At 40.8% G+C, this 14,122-nt stretch overlaps 1 protein-coding gene across 8 annotated transcripts in view; it reads left to right on the plus strand.

Annotated features, from left to right (window-relative positions):
• The window catches only part of LOC110508307 (unconventional myosin-IXb), a 77,127-nt gene that overhangs the window by 46,130 nt on the left and 16,875 nt on the right, over window positions 1-14,122 (plus strand). For 7 of the 8 annotated variants that reach the window (XM_036965936.1, XM_036965933.1, XM_036965938.1 and 4 more), the window contains exons 25-32: window positions 1,206-1,412; window positions 3,222-3,340; window positions 3,462-3,565; window positions 5,056-5,222; window positions 5,746-5,853; window positions 6,121-6,291; window positions 6,481-6,522; window positions 9,702-9,813. In XM_036965936.1, the coding sequence (XP_036821831.1) occupies window positions 1,206-1,412; window positions 3,222-3,340; window positions 3,462-3,565; window positions 5,056-5,222; window positions 5,746-5,853; window positions 6,121-6,291; window positions 6,481-6,522; window positions 9,702-9,813 (1,030 nt within the window). The remainder of the gene's footprint in view (window positions 1-1,205; window positions 1,413-3,221; window positions 3,341-3,461; window positions 3,566-5,055; window positions 5,223-5,745; window positions 5,854-6,120; window positions 6,292-6,480; window positions 6,523-9,701; window positions 9,814-14,122) is intronic. The other variant, XM_036965940.1, reaches the window with a different exon arrangement.

The following is a 14,122-nucleotide window of genomic DNA, read 5'->3' on the forward strand; positions in this document are numbered from 1 at the left end:
GGCCAAACTGTTCTATTTTTGTTTCATCAGACCAGAGGATATTTCTCCAAATAGTACGATCTTTGTCCCCATGTGCAAACCGTAGTCTGGCTTTTTTATGGCGGTTTTGGAGCAGTGGCATCTTCCTTGCTGAGTGGCGTTTCAGGTTATGTCGATATAGGACTCGTGGAAACTTCTGACCCACTGGAATTGTGATTAAGTGAAATAATCTGTTTGTAAACAATTGTTGGAAAAATTACTTGTTATGCACAAAGTAGATGTCCTAACCGACTTGCCAAAACTATAGTTTTAACAAGACATTTTTGGAGTGGTTGAAAAATGAGTTTTAATGTATGTAAACTTCCGACTTCAACTGTAGCTAAGATGCTATATGACATGTTGTTACTGTATTTCCTAACCCCCTGCTGCTGCTGACACACACGTGGATGGATCCCACTCTTCAGCTGGTCAGTAGGCACGAAAACATTTTAGAACCGAAAAAATTCAGCATTCTTTGTTTGGGGGGTATAAAATTTAGTTTAAGACGACTTAACATTTCACAGAAATGGAACCACTAAACTAGACATGATGATGACTGGGACTTTCCAACTTTTGACATAAAGACGAATAAAGATTACAAACATTAATGATTTCATACTTGCCCAAACCTACATGTTCCCGCAGTATCCATACCCATATTGTTTGTTCTCAATTTTTAAAAAAAATCTAATTTATCATTTGGATATTTCTAGGGCTTGTTATACTTTTTGCCAATTGTTCTATTTTATCTGTAGCCCACGTTTTTTCAATACTTCAATAATAATGCGTTTGATTCATCCACTGTCTTAATGATCATGTGATTTCCAGGTTTTAAAGTGAAATTTTAAAAAAAATGTCTACTTCATATTCATCATCTCCAGCACCACCAACATATGAAGTAAAAAAATAAATAATAATATTTCCAATTAGGTAACGTTTTTTCCCGAAATTACTGATGACAAAAAAATGGTCCAACCCACTGCACCCTCATATGCCATGTCTTGAAATAGTCTTGAAATAGTCGGATTAAAAGTAGATATAGCCACTTTCTAACTTTTAAGAAAATTCTACATGCCATCTGTTTCAAAATGTATTTTCCCATTTTGTTCCTACTGAACCTTGGACAGTGAGGGGTCTCTCAGTCCCTCAACTCACCAGTGCCTCTTGACCTTTCCTGGCCACCATAGGTCAGGGTGCGCTCCCGCAAGCGGCCCAATCACAAGCGGCGGTTAGCCTACGCCCGAAGCGGGCTGATGTTTAACCTTAAGGGTTCCCAGGAGAGCGAGTTTTGGAGCTTCCCCCTCCCACCCATGAGCCCCTCACCGGGGGTCAGTGGCATGGGCCAGTCCAACCAACCAGAGGTCCACATCCGTCCACGCAAACCTGAGGTCCAGGTACCAACCGGCCTGACTATGGAAAACTACTACGGGCCCTGGCACTGCACGCTGACTGACTCTTGCTGTGCATGCACTCCGCTCGTCTCACAGTCCCTGGCTGGATGGGTCTGCAATGTTCTACAGTGTTCTGCGGGTTCTATATACTGGCTTCTCTTCTTCAGGCCAGGGAAAGACCCAGAAAACAGAGCTAGTCACAACCATGAGCCATCCTCTGCCACCTAAACACAGTGGCTGGATGGCTCTCTGGTTGCTGCAGCTTGTTTCTGACCTTTTTTGTCATAATGTTTAGGCAACACCATCAAAACCATGTACAGTTCACATCCCAGTGATACAAGTTCAATGTTATGGGAGTAGTAATGGGATTATTTCCCCAGTTGTCCTTGTGTGTATTCTCTGTTGGTAAAGAGAGATAATAATTGTTTTGTTCTACAAACTATAGCCTCTCATATAGCACACAGGTTTGTGGCAATCAAGATACACAATGATAACTAATATTTTAGTCTGTGATGTTCATTGCTGCCCTCAATTGACTACAGCAAAAAAGGTCATAGGTCAGGCGGAGGTTAGGCTCATGATGCTGCTGAAGGTTTAAACATGGGTTAAGAGGGAGTGTCCACCATGTTCCTTTATCTCAGTCCATTGCTTTGATGTCCATGGTGGGAGATTACTGTAAGAGAGCACTCTTCGGGGAGCAGGAAGGGGGAGAGACTGAACTCGGCTATGGGTGTGGTGGCTGCAAGCAGACAGGCATTTCTGCTGGGGAATTGGGTACTAACCAATGATGTATATACACCCTTGATTTATTATGCTATGTATTGGCCAAATGAGTGGCTTTGAAGCCATTGGCCGCCATATTGGCACTCCTCAGAAGGAGCAGTCCTCCATAGGAACGAATGGAATTCTACAGTATTTCAATCAAATGTTTCAAGGACAAAATACCTGTATTTAAGTATTTCTTTGTTGTAGTGGGGACATTAGCATTAGTACTCTCTAAAAATGATACTTTAAGGAAAAGGTTGAAATATATTTGTAGTTTATTTTTATGTTCATTTCACATAAGATAATTTTAAAGAATGCTTTAACGCTAGACATCCACAGTTAAAACAATAAGTAAGCGGCCACCCGGCCTTTGTTTTGGTAAAGAAGCGGAGGGATCGATGCTATGAATGCAATGACTGATCATTGAGGTAATAATTTTTTTAACCATGTTTTGGGGATGTACAGTGTTTGTTTACATTTAACTTGTTTACAAACATTGAAGTAAGAAGAAAAAAGCTTATGTTGGGTTCTGATGGGGTAGGACAGTTGAACTAAGCTCAAGGAGGCATTTATAAGGTATATTCTTCAACAACAAAAAACATCATGAATCAATGGGTTTATCATTAATTTGTATGTCCAAAAATGTATGTAGCAACTAAGGATTCTCAAAAACGAATGTAGACATTAAAGGCATTTCTATAACTTCAAAAATCTTTTTTTACAATGGAGGAAAAATGGCTGCACAAAAATGGCTGCACTCTGGCTTCAAAACATCACTCCCAACAGTCATCTAGGGTTTATACACATAATTGGAACTAACTAACTAACTAACTAACTGGTGTGGCTGGGCCTGGGAGTTTTGCACTAGTACTACACCTACAGACACTGGGGAAATGGCATGACATCTGTTCTCAATATTTTCTTACTTTCTAGGCACAATCATTCCCCACATGTTACCAGTTAATAATGATGTATCTAATTTTTCCCCAGCATGGTTGTTGTCTCATGTCATGTCAATCTTAGATGTTCAGTATTGTTTTCCCTCAGTTTCAGGAATCTTCAGATATTACCACGGATATTGGAAGGTTCAGCCTCCCAGCCAGGAGTACCAATGAGAGCTCAATTATCAAAGACTACAGCCAATCCCAGCCAACCACACCTGAGAGGTAAAGGCGGGAGGAGTAAGGAGGCTGTAAACCATAATTGATTTGTTTTTTCCTGTATATTGAATGGAGATGATACTATGTTCTTTGTCATGGTTAAATGTTAGCATTTTGTGTTCCACAGGCTTGGCTTTTTCAGTAAGATTATGAAGAAATGGCCCAATAGAGACTCTCAGCCACCTGAGTACGGGAAACGGACTAATGAGAATACACAATCTGAAAAAGGAGGTACTGTAGTCCTGCCCCCTACAGCAAACTGCTCACTGTGCCTTCCAGCTTTAGGGCTCTATTTTAGGCTGGCGTTAAGGTGGCACTAGTGTCAAACGCACATTAGTTTGCAATTTCATCATGTAAAAACTGGAGCCCTGCATTTTCCAGGCTGAATTCCAGGTTTGGCAATTTACCTGTCTTATATCAGCTCGCTTTCGCTCAGATGGGCAGGGTGGAAATATTTGAGGTGTGTCCTTAAAAACATGATCCAAAGTGCTAATTTCAGGCTGCGCTGATAGGGATATTTAAGGCCAACCAAAAGCTGGTTCTAGCGGTAAACAAAGTTGGCTATGGCATGAATTTTGACAGCGAAAACTCAGCCTATCCAGCTGTGACGCACACTGCCCATATGCGCATGAAACGAGAGTAGACCAATGTGCTTTTGATGCCTGTAGATTTTGTATTTAGAAACAAAAATGTTTTTTCCCCATTTTCAGGTTTATTTGATAAAAAAACAAGCATAGCCTCCCCTCCTCTCAATTAAGGTTGTTTTTGTCTGCCCAATGTAATCTGGAAGTAGTCAAGACTGATGATAAAGGGTTTAACTCCTGAGACCACTTGGAAGTAAATCTTAATCACCAAAGCTTTATTAAAATATCACGTTTGAGAGGAATTAAACAGTGAGCTGAAATGAACCTTTATATTTATTTTAGCCATGCAGGTCCATTTTGGATGTGCGTAAAAACCCTCCATAGTGTGTTGTTTTTAATATTGCCCACGGGGAGAAATAATGGTGCCTGTAAGTGTGACATAGGGTATTTAAAACAAGTTGTTGTTTTGATTAGAATTAGTTATTTTTAGGCCGTAACAATAATTAATTTAATCTTGCTTATTGACAATGTTTGGCATGTCCATGCTCAGCCATAATGAAATATACAGTAAGCCTAGACCCTATATCAGTGTGAATGCTATTGAAGACAGTTACTTAGAACAATATGGTCTGCAAATGGGTTCAAGTTAACTTGTTAAGCAATGAGGGGATTGGTCTACATTTAGTTTCTGTAAGCCATTTAACAAACTATAACCGACTTACATTGAAATTGGAGTTGATTCCAAGGCAATATATAAAAGATTGTAAACACACAATCTGAAACAACCACATATTTTGCCATGGAGCACGTTCTGATTGGCCAGTGAGGGGCCAAGCCTCGACACACTCACACCTTGTTTATTAATCGAAACCCAGCCCTTTCGTGCCATCGCCAGCAAGTGCACCGATAATTGTGATAGCAACGTTTTTTTATTTCTCACACACCCCTGGACCTGTAGGGTTACCATTTAGATTTAACATTGCATTAGGTTTGTTAAAATAGGGCCCTATGACTGATACGATTTGAAAGGCACTAAAAATGTGTCTCTTTACTACCATCTAGTGGTCAATGGTATAATCTCAACCACATGTCCCCTCTATCTAAAAGCACACACACACATCCTTCCCTTACCTACAGCCATCTCTCCATACCCCTTGTCGAGCGAGGGCAGCGGGCAGCCTCATAACCCCTCCATCAGGATCAGCCGAGCCGCGAGAGTTTCTGAGAAGTGGAATGCTTCTCTGGAACGGGAGATCACCAACATCAACGAGCTCCGAAACCTGGACGAGTTCCTGGGGAACCAGGTGGGATACCTGTCTCGCACTCACGTGTCTCTCACTCACCTGGTATTCACATCAGGCTTAGGAGTTAGCCCTATTGCAACTGCAAATTGTTTTATTAAAAAATCAGTATTGTATTGCCTATTGGTTTATTAGGATGTGTTTTAGTCTTCAGAGTTTTTCAAGAGCAGTTATTGACTGACTAAGATCGCCCTGTCATTCATTCACCATCTTTCTTTCTCACTCATTGACACACTCACATGTGTACTAATAACTCTGAGACATGGCGCCATAGGCGTCTATAGACATTTTCCTTCACGTGCTTGGTTACTTGCATGTTCTTGCAGTGCATCTTTATAACATACCGACTTACCAGTTCTGGTCAGAGAATCTGAACGTGTAGTCAAGGCCATTTTTAATGATAGATAATGATACATGTAGAGATCCATAAATAAGAATTTGTTCTTAAACTGACTTAGTTAAATATATATAATTTTTTTTTATGTAAAAAAAAATCCATGTAACTTCATACCCACCATCTCTCCAGGTAAATGAGCTGCGTACAAGGGCGAAGAAGCTGTCAGCGACAGAGAGCATCTTCCTCACAGCCACCATGCAGTTCAGAGAGACCATCAAGGGCATGTACTCCATCTCGGTGAGTATCCAAGTCTATCCACCGGACTGATCTGGGCACCTTGAACACAGATATCGTTTTATGGAGCTCTAGGTATTTTGATAAGGAACTATGCATGGGGGTAATTAACCAAGTTAAAAAGGGTGTCTTGAAACAGGTTTTAAAATAGATTGGTGTTCACTGCCTGAGACGGATGTAAAGATTTGGGTTGTGCTATACTGTACATCAAATCACCGCCACACTCTTCATGAACCCTGTCCTCCTCTCCCATATGTACTCTCCAAACAGAAGCCCCACATCAGCTACAAGGGCTTGATGAAGGGCTACCAGAACCGGGTGTCCAGTCTTGCCGAAGCCAAGCAGCAGACTGAGGTCCAGTCAGTGGTCAACCTGTTCCAGTCCGTTCTGGATGGCTTCATACGGGGAGAGATCAAACGAGCGGAGGCTGGGCCGGTCAAGGTAGTTCTGAATAGAGTCCGACAAACGCTCATTAAACACCAACAAAGACATACACATGCACTCACTCACACTCGCAACAGTTTTTTTTACATTTGTTTGTGAGCAGAATACACTTATGAAAGTTTAAGAGCTGTGTATGTAATTTTAAGAGGTGCAGTTGTTTCATGTCTACTTTTCAATGTGTTGCAGACCATGAAAAAGACAAAGATGAGAGGGAAAAAGAGCAAATGTGTAAGTTAATTTGTATGATAATAACCTCTGAATAGCACTGTCTAAAGTAAACCCAGGTTAATGGTCCGGGGACCACATTTGTTAACAGTGCATGGATTTCTCACTCAATTCTGGCATATGTGGAGATCATAGGATTTTCATGCACAACAAATGATTGGGATTTTTCAAACTGTCGCACGCAACATATACACATTTTCATTGATAAATCAGAGCCATACTATATTTCTAGTAGTGGAGTAAAGATACTTTAAAGTGCTACTTAAGTAGTTACTTTTTATATTTTTGACAACTTACTTCACTACATTCCTTAAGAAAATGATTTACCTTTTACTCCATACATTTTCCCTGACACCAAAAAGTACTTATTACATTTAGAATGTTTAGCAGGACAGGAAAATGGTCCAATTCACACACTTATCAAGAGAACATCCCTGGTCATATCGACTGCCTCTGATCTGGCGGACTCACTAAACACAAATGCTTTTTTTGTAAATGGCGTGTTGGAGTGTGCCCCTAGATGTCCATAAATTGAAAAAAGAAAAGTGTGCCATCTGGTTTGCTTACTCTAAGGAATTTGAAATGATTTATCCTTTTACTTTTGATACTTCAGTATATTTAATTGCTCAAATATACTTAAGGATCATAAGTAAATGTAAAACCAAATACTTTTAGACTTTTACTCAAGTAGTATTTTACTGGGTGACTTTTACTTGAGTCATTTTCTATTAAGGTATCTTTTACTTTTACTCAATTATGACAACTGAGTACTTTTTCCAACACTGATTTCTACGCTCTTGAACAAGCGTTTACAACCCGCCTGTAACTCCCTCCATTCACCTTTTATGGTAACAAAATCATTTTCTGTATGATTTGGAGATGTTGGAACTGGGACATGACAAATGGCAAATTTGATCACTTTTCTGTAGAGGTGTGGCCAGAATGTTTTTCATATTTTGCAGTGCCAAACACTGGCTGTGCATTCTGTAAGATTGATTGTCTATTGAACCATTTAAAAGTAAATGCTGCCTACAGCCCACATTTCCATGAAAAATACGAATTGTTCAATATTTTGTTTATCAATACATGATTGTGTTTCTATTTCCTGCCTTAGTATAGGCTCTGAGATTAAATAGGCTATTATGTCACACTCCTATCTCACAGCAGTACTGTAGCCTACCCATACTGCTAACAGTCTATTTACTTTCAAGCATTGGTTGGCTATTGAATGAGCGATGGATAAATGTTAGCCTAATATTTGTGGTGTAGCGGGAATAAACCAATCATGTCAAAAAAGGAGAGACATGCCCTGCAATATGAGTATGATTTAGGCCTACTGTGCATTCGGAAAGTGTTCAGACTCCTTGACCTTTTCCACATTTTATTACTTTACAGCCTTGTAATTACATTTTCCCCCCCCTCAATCTACACGCAATACCCCATAATGACGAAGCAAAAACAGGTTTAGAAAGTTTCGTTTTTTTTAACTGAAATATCTCATTTACATAAGTATTTAGACCTTTTACTCTGTACTTTGTTGAAGCACCTTTGGCAGCAATTACAGCCTCAAGTCTTCTTGGGTATGACGCTACAAGCTTGGCACACCTGTATTTGGGGAGTTTCTCCCCTTCTCTGCAGATCCTTTCAAGCTCTGTCAGGTTGTATGGGGAGCGTCTCTGCACAGCTTTTTTTAGGTCTCTCCAGAGATGTTCGATCGGGTTCAAGTCTGGGCTCTGGCTGGACATTGAGTCTTGTCCCGAAGCCATTACTGCGTTGTCTTGGCTGTGTGCTTAGGGTCATTGTCCTGTTGGAAGGTGAACCTTCGCCCCAGTCTGAGGTCCTGAGCGCTCTGGAGCAGGTTTTCATTAAGGATCTCTGTATTTTGCTCTATTCATCTTTCCCTCGATACTGACTAGTCTCCCAGTCCTGCCGCTAAAAAACAGGGATGGGGCCAGGTTTCCTCCAGATGTGACGCTTGGCATTCAAGCCATAGAGTTCAACTTGGTTTTATCAGATCAGAAAATCTAGTTTCTCAAGGTCAGAGTGTCCTTTTGGTGCCTTTTGGCAACTCCAAGCAGGCTGTCATGTGCCTTTTTTTCCGTCTGATACTACCATAAAGGCCTGATTGGTTGAGTGATGCAGAGATGGTTGTCCTTCTGGAAGGTTCTCCCACCTCTGCAGAGGAACTCTGGAGCTCTGTCAGAGTGACTGGCTGGTCGGCCAGCTCTAGGAAGAGCCTTGGTGGTTCCAAACTTCATCCATTTAAGAATGATGGAGGCCACTGTGTTCTTGGAGACCTTCAATGCTCCAGAAATGTGTTGTTACCCTTCCCCAGATCTGTGCCTCGACACAATCCTGTCTCGGAGCTCTACGGACAATTCCTACGACTTCCATGGCTTGGTTTTTACTCTGACATACAATGTCAACTATGGGACCTTATATAGACAGGTGTGTGCTTTTCCAAATCATGTCCAATCAATTGAATTTATCACAGGTGGATTTGAATCGAGTTGTAGAAACATCTCAAGGATGACCAATGGAAACAGGATGCACATGAGCTCAATTTCAAGTCTCATAGCAAAGGGTCTGAATAGTTATGTAAATATGGTATCTTTTTTTTATAAATGTGCTCAAATTTCTAAAAACCTGTTTTCGATTTGTCATTATGGGGTATTGTGTGTAGACTGAGTAAAAAATATTATTGAATCAATTTTAAAATAAGGCTGTAACGTAACAAAATGTGGAAAAAGTCAAGGTGTCTGAATATTTTCCGAACACACTGCATATAATAAAAGTAAAATAAATATATTAGGCGACATGCTGCTATGCGATTATCTTACCAACGGAAAATTCATCTTTTATCATTAGGGCTACGTTGTAATGTTTTTATTAGCCTACCATTATTATAATTCCTGTGCATCAAACACCAACATTTCCCGCAAAGAATAATATTTGCTTCCAATACAGTTGATCAACCATTAGAAGTTGTTCGTATGCAAGGTCTGAGATTTGCATGGAGATATGCACACTTTCCTGTCAAGTTCAAAATGGATAAATACTAACCTTTGTGGGGAAACTGGCGCACGCAAGGTTTATCATTTTTTGTTGCACGCAACTTTGATAAGTAAGGTCCCAGGTTGCCTGTCATTCTCCCTATCTAATGTGTGTTATACTGTTTCAAGCCCAACAGCCCTCTAGATCACATGTTCAGTACGTACCAGGTGAACATCATGCAGTCCTGTGACCTGTGTGGTTCCTTCATCTGGGGCATGGAGAAGGCCTACATGTGCAGTGGTGAGTAGCCTACAGATAACACTGTCTGTTGTTCACCATCTTAAAACATAAAACTAGAACATAGAATAACCAGTTTATTATTTACACCCATCTCGTACTGGGTCAGACATCCCTCTTTGCCTCCAGAACAGCCTGAATTCTTTGGATTACAAAGTGTTGGAAATGTTTGTTGCTGAATTAGTATCAAGGGACCTAACGTGTGCCAAGACCACCGCCACCAGCCTGTACCGTTGACACCAGGCAGGATTGGTCCATGGACTCATGCTGCGTACGCCAAATCCTGACTCTGCCATCAGCATGACGCAACAGCATTCGTCAGACCAGGCAATATTTTCCGACTCCTCAATTGTCAAGTTTTGGTGATTGCGTGCCCACTGGAGCCGCCACTGATAGGAGTGGAATCTGGTGTGGTCGTCTGCTGCAATAACCCATCCGTGACAACAGTACACCACTGTTGTAATGCGTAGTTATGTCTGTTTGTGCACCATTCTCAATAAACCCTAGACACTGCCGTGCGTGAAAAGCCCAGGAGGGCGGCCGTTTCTGGATCTGGCGCTCCTGGCAACGATGATCATACCTTGCTCAGTCGCTTAGATCACTCGTTTTGCCCATTCTAATGTTTAATCAAACAGTAACTTTATGCCTGTCTGCCTGCTTTATATAGCAAGCCACGGCCACCTGACAATCTGTAGGAGCGATACATTTTTGTGGACGAGGTGGTGTACCTAATAAACTGGCCGGCGAGTGTATATTTATAACAGAGATGAGAACATTACAACAGAAATATACACTATATATACACATGTGGACACCCCTTCAAATTAGTGAATTCGGGTGTTTCCACCACACCTGTTGCTGACATGTATAAAATCGAGCACACAGCCATGTAATCTCCATAAACAAACATTGGCAGTAGAATGGAAGAACTGAAGAGCTCAGTGACTTTCAAAGTGGCACCGTCATAGGATGCCACGTTTCCAAGAAATTTCTGCCCTGCTAAGCTGCCCCGTCAACTGTAAGTGCTGTTATTGTGAAGTGGAAACATCTAGGAGCAACAATGGCTAAGCCGCGAAGTGGTAGGCCACACACAATCTCACAGAACGGGACCGCCGAGTGCTGAAGCGTGTAGCGCATAACAATAGTCTGTCCTTGGTTGCAACACTCACTACCGAATTCCAGCACAAGAACTGTTCGTTGGGAGCTTCATGAAATATGTTTCCGTGGCAGAGCAGCCGCACACAAGCCTAAGATCAACATGCCAAGCGTCGGCTGGAGTGGTGTAAAGCTCACCGCCATTGGATGCTGGAGCACTGGCAACCTCTGGAATGATGAATCACGCTTCACCATCTGGCAGTCCGACGGACAAATCTCTGATGCCAAAAGAACGCTATCTGCCTGAATGCATAGTGCCAACAGTAAAGTTTGGTGGAGGAGGAATAATGTTTTTAATGGTTCCTTAAGCCCCTTAGTTCCAGTGAAGGGAAATCTTAATGCTATATCATATTCTAGACGATTCTGTGCTTCCACCTTTGTGGCAACAGTTTAGGGTAGGCCCTTTCCTGTTTCAGCATGACAATACCCCCGTCCATAAAGCAAGGTCCATACAGAAATGATGTGTTGTATCAGTGTGGAAGAACTTGACTGGCTTGAACAGAGCCCTGACCTCAACCCCATCGAACACCTTTGGGATGAATTGGAACCCCAACTGCTAACCAGGCCTAATCGCCCATCATCACTGCCCGACCTCACTAATGCTCATGGCTGAATTGAAGCAAGTCCCTGCAGCAATGTTCCAACATCTTGTGGAAAGCCATTCCAGAAGAGTGAACGCTGTTAGAGCAGCATAGGGGGGGGGGCAACTCTATAATGCCCATGATTTTGGAATGAGATGTTCGACGAGTAGGTGCACACATACATTTGGTCATGTAGTGTAGCTGCAAGCAGCTATGAAAAGAGTTCTGGCTTATGAGCAGGCTTGAAGCATGGAAGCATTATACCTCATCATCCCTCGTGTACATGTAACAATTGAAAACACTGTGCAAGTTAAGTTGATAGAGCGAAAAGTGAGTTTAGTGTTTAATTGTGTATGCAATTTTTTTTTTTACAAAGATTACATTTTCTCTGATCTTGACATATTGCTTAGCTTTTCTTAAACGTACTAGAGATAGACATGATTAACATACATTCTGTGTTGAGTCCATCCAATGTATATTTTGATAAATCCTAAATGGCAGAATATTCAATTCAGCGCGGATCCACCATAGAATTTTCAGCCATTTTGGATTCATCAAAACATTGTACGTTTGATGGACTCCAAACTCAGAATGTATGTTAATCATGTCTATCTCTAGTACGTAGGAAAATGTGTTCCTTATGATTAGAAAAATGTATATACACTGTTTCGTGGTTGTATGTCGAACGGGTGTGGGGCCTTAGACTTTGAATGCTTATTACAGAATCACCAATGGGCCAATTTGTACCACTTAGCTTTTTCCAACTTAGTAAAGACTGGCATGATGAACATACATTCTGAGTTTCGAGTCAATCGGATTTTACGGTTGATGAGAAGAAGATTTTATGAAACATTTAAAGATGGCAGAAAATCCACTATGCCGGAATTCATGGGTCTTGAGGCAACTCTGTTCCTTACTATGAGAAGCACTTATTTACCAAGTTTCATGGTTGTATGTCAACCGGGGTGGTGAAGCTGAGCCTTAGAATGCTTATTACAGCGCCACCTAATTGCCATTGACTTTCATCGTTTGACATATTACTTAGCTATTTTCATAATTAGTAGACACAGGCATGATTTTTACACATTCTGCATTTCAAGTCAAGCAAATGTTCGGTTCTTGAGAAGATTTGAAAATATGAAAAATTCATTGGATATTGGATTCATTGGATATTGGATTTTTAATATTTTCAAATCTTCTCAAGAACCGAACATTTGATTGACTTGAAATGCAGAATGTGTAAAAATCATGCCTGTGTCTACTAATTATGAAAATATCTAAGTAATATGTCAAAGGATGAAAGTCAATGGCAATTAGGTGGCGCTGTAATAAGCACTCGTTTTAGGAAAATTAGGTGGTGTGCCAAAAGCCAAAAAACGTGAAGCTGAACGATCCCCATCAAGGGAGGAGCAGATTTTTTGTATATGACAGTAATACATTCTTATGATGACTAACATTTGTTAGCACCTTCAATTCTTGAACATTTTCTCATAAAAAGTATATTTCAACACTGTCAGCTCAGGCAAATTTGCCAAACTGCTAAACTTGGAACCAATCAGAACTCCCGTACATACCCCTCGTGATGAAGGCATCCAATGGCCTGCTTCTTTTCTACGATGTAAACACAGCCTCACTTGAAAACTTGAGCTGTTAATGTCAATTTGTCTGCTAAGGAAGCTAGTGTTACATTAGCTATCTCTTGTCTTTGAATTAAAATTGTTTTGGCATGATTGTCTTATTTCAAGTAACTAGCTGCAGCCTTAAGGAAACATTTAATCATATACTTTGCATAGAAACCAATTAAAAGCACATTATCAGAAAGATGTGTGTGCTAGAATGGCGATTCTACAGCTGCATATGCAAATTAGGCAACACAGCATATCCTACACATACAGTGCCTTTAGAAAGTATTTATACCCCATGACTGTATTCCAAATTATGTTAGACTGATCAAATAAATACAAATTTCACCCATCTACACTCGGTTCCTCCCCTTGTTCGGGCGGCGTTTGGCGGTCGACGTCACTGGTCTTCTAGCCATTCTAGCCATCCACCTTTCATTTTTCATTTGTTTTGTCTTGTTTTCCCACACACCTGGTTTACATTCCCTCATTACTTGTCGTGTATTTAACCCTCTGTTCCCCCCCATGTCTTTGTGTGAGATTGTTTGTTGTAAGTGCATGTGCACTTCTGACTGGTTTTACGACAGGTTATTTTACCAGTATTTTGTTGTTCTGGGTACATCTTGTTTTTGCATTATTAAATTGCTCCAGTTGTTACCCATTTCTGCTCTCTTGCGCCTGACTTCCTGCAGTCAGTTACGCACCGCTTACACAATACCCCATAATGGCAACTTTAGACATTTTTGCAAATGAAATACAGAAATATGTAATTTACAGTGCCTTGCGAAAGTATTCGGCCCCCTTGAACTTTGCGACCTTTTGCCACATTCCAGGCTTCAAACAAAGATATAAAACTGTATTTTTTTGTGAAGAATCAACAACAAGTGGGACACAATCATGAAGTGGAACGACATTTATTGGATATTTCAAACTTTTTTAACAAATCAAAAACTG

Source organism: Oncorhynchus mykiss, chromosome 28 (genome assembly GCF_013265735.2).
Source record: "Oncorhynchus mykiss isolate Arlee chromosome 28, USDA_OmykA_1.1, whole genome shotgun sequence".
Taxonomy (NCBI): Eukaryota; Metazoa; Chordata; class Actinopteri; order Salmoniformes; family Salmonidae; genus Oncorhynchus; species Oncorhynchus mykiss.